This window comes from Dipodomys ordii, unplaced genomic scaffold, assembly GCF_000151885.1.
Source record: "Dipodomys ordii isolate 6190 unplaced genomic scaffold, Dord_2.0 Scaffold118, whole genome shotgun sequence".
Classification (NCBI taxonomy): Eukaryota; Metazoa; Chordata; class Mammalia; order Rodentia; family Heteromyidae; genus Dipodomys; species Dipodomys ordii.
This window is the reverse complement of record NW_012267334.1, coordinates 1,971,890-1,978,166: the sequence shown is the minus strand read 5'-3', so window position 1 is coordinate 1,978,166 and position 6,277 is coordinate 1,971,890. Positions and strand designations below refer to the sequence as shown.

Sequence of the window (6,277 nt, the reverse complement as noted above, 5' to 3'; positions counted from 1 at the left end):
CGGCGCGGGTCCGAGCGGCGCGCGCGGAGTCGGACGCGGGCTTGCACGCTCTCGACCCGCACTAGTGAGGGGCCACTTGAGCCACAGCGCCGCGCACAGCTTTTCGCTCGTTTGGTCAGTCGTGGGGCTTGAACTCGGGTCTTGGGCGCTGCCCCTCAGCTCTTCAGCTCAAGGCTGGCGCTCTACCACTTGAGCCACAGCGCCACTTCCGGTTTTCTAGTGATTAATTGGAGATAAGTCTCACGGACCTTCCTGCCGGGGCTGGCTTTAAACCGCGATCCTCAGATCTCAGCCTCCTGAGAGACTTTTCTGCCCCATCTGGCATCAGCTGAGATTCCGGACATGACCGAGCAGCCCTCTGGGACCGTTTGCAGGGTCCCACTATGGACTAGCCTTGACCTGTGCGGAATTTTCAGAGGAAACTAGGCATCTGTAAGGAGATGGAGATGCTGACATCGTGGGTAAGTTGGTGTTTGAAAGCATGGGTGACTTCACCGTAATGCTGCCCCTAGAGGCGTTGCAGGTGTGGCTGCAGTGTCACACGTGTGTCCACAGGTGGCAGAGAGCAGAGAGGCTATGTCTACGCTCAGTGTTCTAACCTGTGAACATCTGAATGATTAGTAGCCTGACACCTGATTGTGTCCATGCTGCAGTCGCCAGAAGAGGTGAAAGAACTTTTACTTATGGGTTGACTTGCTGAAAATAGTAGCCTCCAGAGTTCACTCCCTGAGAAAGCAGGGCGTGATCAGCCCCACTCTGACCAGGCTGTTCCAAGGGTAATAGGGCAAGTTCCTTTCTCTAGGAAGGTAGTAGTCACACTGCTGAGCATTGCCAAGGCAGTGAGCTGCGGACTTTGTAATCTTCCAGTGACCATCAGGAATGGTGGTTCTGCCCCCACCACAGTTAAATGAGGATTTGTGAGATTGTCCTAATGTTTCTCCTGGCTGCTGTCTGATATTTAACCAGCTAATAGAAGTTAGGAGGTGAAGAGGTGCAGCCTCCTCCACAGGAGCGTGTCCCGTGAATAAGAGTGCTGTACCCTGACTGGCTGTTCTCTATTTCAGGAGAGAAAGGTGATTATGTCTGCTTACAGTGCAAGTCAAGGCCAAAATGGTGGCCACCGCTGGCCTAGTCCAGGTAAGAAGAGGAGGCTGGCTGCGGCTGGTATGAGCAACTGCCCTGCGGACGCTGTCCCGCACGCACCAGCACCACGGGCACAGCTGCCATGCTGCACCTGTGACGTCGGGGCAGAGAGCAAGTGGCTATTTCTACGCTCAGTGTTCAGAAGCCAGTGAGCACTAAGAATGGTTTATAGCCTAACATTTCACAGCCAAAATGGAAGCATGGGATGTAGCAGTGTCCCCAGACAAGCATGGCTTGGTGCGGTTAGGGGAGACATGAGAAAACACCTGGCAGCATAACTGCTGGGGGAAGGGGAGGGACCCTTGAGGTGTGGAGCAGACTGCACACAGCCAAGCCTTGTCCTAGGACTGAATCACCTGAAAAGTTACTTCCTGGTTCCAGAAAAGCCCTGGTCTGGTCTATGCTTGGCTTGCTAGCGCACAGCTAGTGCTTTACTACTTGAGCCACTTCCCCAGGCTAGCACTTTGTTGCCTAGGCTTGCCTTTCAGATTTCAGACTCCTGAACAGCCAGGATTACAGGCCCGAGCCACAGATGGCCAACCATCATCTGTTTTCATTTTCCAGAGATGATGCAGGGCCGCCCTGCCGCTGGTTTCTGCTGTCGTGGCCAAGTCCCCTTCGCCAGTGCTGAGTGCCTCTGGGATGAACTTGGGTTTGTGTGCTGGCGTGTAAAGGGTACATTGCCCTTTGCTGTCAGTTCCTGGTACCATCGCCACTGGCTAGCTGCCCTTGTTGGCTTGGGTAGCTGGGGTCACAGGAATACGCTACGCCACTAGCTGGGCCCCTGGGCGCAAAATATACTGTCTTTTGCTGTTTCCTGCATGGTGAGGTTTATGTCCCAGTTATTAAAAGATGTTTATGTGGATGTCGCCTTTTGTTTTCCCCCTGGGTCTGGAGCCTGAACTCTGGGTGCTGTCCCTGAGCTCTGCTCGAGGCTTGGCACTCTACTCTGCCCCTTGGAGGCACAGTGCCACTTCCAGTTTTCTGGAAGTTAACTGGAGTGTGGACTGTCTGAGCTGGCTTTGAAACATGGTCTTCAGATCTTAGACCACCTGAATAGTTAAGTGTCAGAGGTATGAGCCACCAGGGCCCTGCTATACCTCCCCTTTCTGGAACACCTTTGTCTTGCTCAGTCCACCATTACTTGAAGCCTGGTCACTGTACTTTAGGCTCCAGAGGTAGAAAGGAGCACTTAGTTGACATACAGCCCCTTAATTGGCTCTCTAGTGGGGTGAGGAAGCTGGCTTCTGGGCCTGTGGTCTGCATTTGCTGCATTCCCTGCTAAGTGCTTGGGACTCTGGGGGGATCCAGCGGTCCACATGCCATGCGTCACATAAAAGTGGTTTATTTACATGAGTTCTAAGTGAGGTCCCCTCCCAACTGGAGCTTGCCTGGGTGAGGAGTGGTGGAGGGCGGGGCCGGCCCCTGCTGGAGGGATAAGGAGGGAGGCATTGGAGGCATCCAGGTGTCAGGAATACTTGGTGTTAGAGATCTTCTTCCAGAGCAGGGTCTTGAGGTGGCTGAGCACGAGCGAGTGGTGGGCCTCCACCTGGCTGGCCAGCCCGCTCAGTGTGGTGCAGGTACGCAGCTGCTTGCCCAGTTCCTCGCTGAGATCAGCAGGCGCACCCGGCAGCAGATAGTCTCGCAGCAGCTCACACACCTTGGCCAGGTTGGGCTGGATGAGGTCACCCTTGCACTGCCTCATGAGCCTGTCACATGGTGCCCGGCAGTCCCGCCCATAGGTACAGTCCGAGCTCTGCTCACAGTGGCGGCCCTGCAGGAAGCGTCGCACAGTGGCTTCGGGTGCCACCTGCTGCAGGTCAGCCATCTTGAAGTCATAGGTGGCCGTGTAGGCCACATTGGCAAGTGTGGTCTCACACATGTAGAAAGAGCCATATGCGCCATGGAAGAGCTCCTCCACAAACTCCAGGAGGCCGATGGCAATCTTGGCGCGCCAGGGCCAAGCAGGACTGAACCACTGCTGGATGGCTCTGTGCAGGGCAGAGGGCAGCATTGCATGCAGGGCTGGTGGCAGTGTGGTCCCGTGCCAGGAGCCATGGGGTGTGCCCTCAGTAAGGTAGAGGTCCCCACAGTAGCCCAGCAGCTGAGAGGCATGCTCCTTCTCCTGCAGGGAGAGCAGCAGTAGGAACTCGTTTCGCTGCAGCAGAGCCCACACAGACTTGGCCTCAGCCAGGGACACCCTGCTGTCCTTGTTGAAGTCAGCCATGAGAAGGACCTGGCCCACGAGCGCTGGGAGGGAGGGCAGGTCTCCCAGGTTCGCCTGGCACCAGAACCCAAAAAGAAGGCAGGTGTTAGAGCTGCAGGAGCACGTACCCTCATGCATGCTTGTCAGCAGCTGAAGCTCCAGGGGCCTGCATGTCCCTGGACACATCACAGCCCAACCAGACCCACACACCCAGGTGCGCTGACCTTCAGGAAGCTGAGGGTCATCTCTCGGAACTCCTTGATGGAGGTGCCCCTGGTGGGCTTGTCAAACAGCACCAGCTCCCGCCGGGGGTTCTGAGGGTTCAAGGATTCCTTGATGCCACACTTGATGGTCACCTCCTTGTCCTGCCAAAGTCCACTATACACCTGGACAAGATGAGAAGGTACTCCAGCTAAGTGATCCCTCCCACTGCAATGTGGCCACACCCAGGCCCGCCCAGCCCTGCCCAGCCCTGCACCTGCCACCCTGGAGCCGAGGACAGGCAGGTTCTCCATTCCACCCTGTTGAGCTCACACAGGTCCCGGCAGATGGAGCCAGAGATGATGCCCTTGTGGTACTGGTCACACTGAAAGACATACAGGTGCCCACTGTGGTCACTCCCCCCGGGGCCCCAGAGCAGGGGGCCAACTGGCAAGGCTAAGCTGCCATCGGTGGCTGTGAGAGTGGGCACTTTGGCCCACAGCTGGCCACACTTGCCAGTTTGCCCCAGCACCCACTGTGCCCAGTTCTGAGTCCTGGCACACGTAGGATGGGCCTGGCTGCTGCCAGTGACAGCTGACCCAAGGTCCCTGTGTCCCAGCTCCTGAGGGTGCTGCCTGGCCTTTGAAGCTGATCCAGAGGCCTTGCCACCTGACAGGCCTTCCAGGCCAGGCTTTTTTTTTTTTTTTGGCTTGGGCGCTGTCTCTCAGCTCTCCAGCTGTAGACAAGCGCTCTACTGCTTGAGCCTCAGCCCCACTTCCAGCTTTTTCTCCTTATGTGGTGCTGAGGAATTGAACCCAGGACCTCATGCGTGTGAGGCAAGCACTCTACCACTGAGCCGCCTTCCCAACCCCCTAGCCCAGGCTTTAAGTGAGCCTGTCTCAGAAGAACCAGGCCCTGCCTCAGCTAGAGGTCCCCTCCAAGAGACTGGACCACCATCTTCAGTGAAAGTGTGGGCCCACGAGAGGGACCTTGATCGTGGACATCTAGACCTCAGGATGACAGAAGTATGGGGGGCTGGGGCTGAGCATGAGGTTAGCACCAACGGCTCGGCTCTGGAGCCCAGAGTGGCTGAAGGTTCCCAGGCAGCGGCTCAGCAAGTGTCAGGTCACTCCACCCATCCTCAGACCATGGTCTGGCTCAGCCCACCCTAGACTGAAGTAAGACAGCAACCCCACGGTGCGGACCTGGTCCTGTGGTTGCTGTGGTACACTGCCACAGGCCCCTTTCTTGGCCCATGCTGAGAAGGTAACTAACTTCCAGCTCCTCAGGGCTGCTCCGTGTCAGAGCTGGTGACAGACGCCCTCCTAGGGCCCCACATTCCTCCTCTGTCCAGGCTACCCAACTAGCCAGACTCCTGAGACCCTCCTGGGGGCATGGAATCTGGCAGTCCCTGATCCTGAGCATCACTGCTGCTATGGAGCCAGGCCTGGGGGGGTGGGGGAGAGGCTGAACACCCCACCACCACTCTGGGTGTAGGAGCCAGAGCTGAGCCAGGAGGAAGTGGCTGTCCGGTGGCAGCAGGAAATGATACTGGCTCTTCAGTTGCAAGCCTGCCTCTGGGTCAGGCCCTTCCCTAGCGTTCAACGCGGTTACAGGCCTTCCACACGACAGCCTGAGCCCCAGCAACCCAAGGCCACCTGCGGGAAGCCACCATAGCCACCCAGGCGGGGGGCGTCTCCCCTCCCCGCTGTCCAAGGGCACCATGTCCATCCTGGGGAGGGAATGGCAAGTCTGCACAGAGGGGGGACAGGCAGCTCCTCGTGTCCTCACCCACAGACTGGGACGGGGTGGGGTCCACGCCCCAGGACCAGCCTTCAGGAGGGGTGTCACCCCCACATCCACAGACACCAACAAGCAGCTCTGTGCTACTTCCACGCAGGCTCCTGGGTGTACAGCCTCATGGGACAGCCCCAACCTGGCACTGCCTCCCTGGGAGGAGGTGCCCCGCTACGGCAGCCTTGCCCCCTCCTGCTTCCCTTCACCCCCACCCCTGCTCCACCTCACCTGCCACAGCCCCAGCCCCAGGCAGACTTACAATCATCACCTGGCAGACGTGGCCGCGGCAGAGCTCCGAGTAGGATGAATAGTGCACATAGACCATCCAGCTGCCCGCGAAGATGCCCAGCCAGATAAGCAGGGCATACCTGACCCTGAGGCCTGGGAGCCGGCCCTGCTGGGGGAAAGACCACCTGAGGACCCTCAAGATGGGCTGCCCCAGCTCAGCACCCGCTCACTGGCCGTCCCGCCGTCCCCTCTGCTCCTTGGCCATGTTGGCACACACCAGGGTCAGTCTGCAGCCAGATTCTTGTGAGCAGGTACAAACTTTAAAAGGCCTAGTGCCAGCGGTAACGCCTGTAATCCTGGTGATGCAGGAGGCTGAGATTGGAGAACTGCAGTTCAAAGTCAGCCCAGGAAGGAAAGTCCAAGAGACTCTTCAATTAATCACCAAGCTGAAGTGGAGCTGTGGCTCAAGCTGTAAAGCTCCAGACATAGGCAAAAAAAAGCTCATGGACAGTACCCAGGCTCGGAGTTCAATCCTAAAACCAGCATGTGCACACACATGCATGCACACACATTCCTTGTACCAACCCTCATTCCCTAACACTTCCTGGTACAAGGTCAAGTGAGCTGCTGAGCTGCCAGGCTGGAGGTCATGTGGCCACCCAGGTCTGTGTAAGGCAGGAAGTCCCAGCTGATCCAAGACCA

At 57.7% G+C, this 6,277-nt stretch overlaps 1 protein-coding gene across 1 annotated transcript; it reads right to left on the bottom strand.

Moving 5' to 3' along the window:
- Positions 1-2,523: 2,523 nt before the first annotated feature.
- Positions 2,524-5,943, bottom strand: Fam69b (family with sequence similarity 69, member B). The gene is made up of 5 exons (XM_013029404.1): positions 5,607-5,943; positions 3,828-3,935; positions 3,574-3,735; positions 2,601-3,424; positions 2,524-2,560 (listed from the first exon to the last, which is right to left on the bottom strand). Exons 1-4 carry the CDS (start codon positions 5,670-5,672, stop codon positions 2,612-2,614), a joined length of 1,149 nt encoding a protein of 382 aa, XP_012884858.1. The 5' UTR covers positions 5,673-5,943; the 3' UTR covers positions 2,524-2,560; positions 2,601-2,611.
- Between the last annotated feature and the right edge of the window lie 334 nt (positions 5,944-6,277).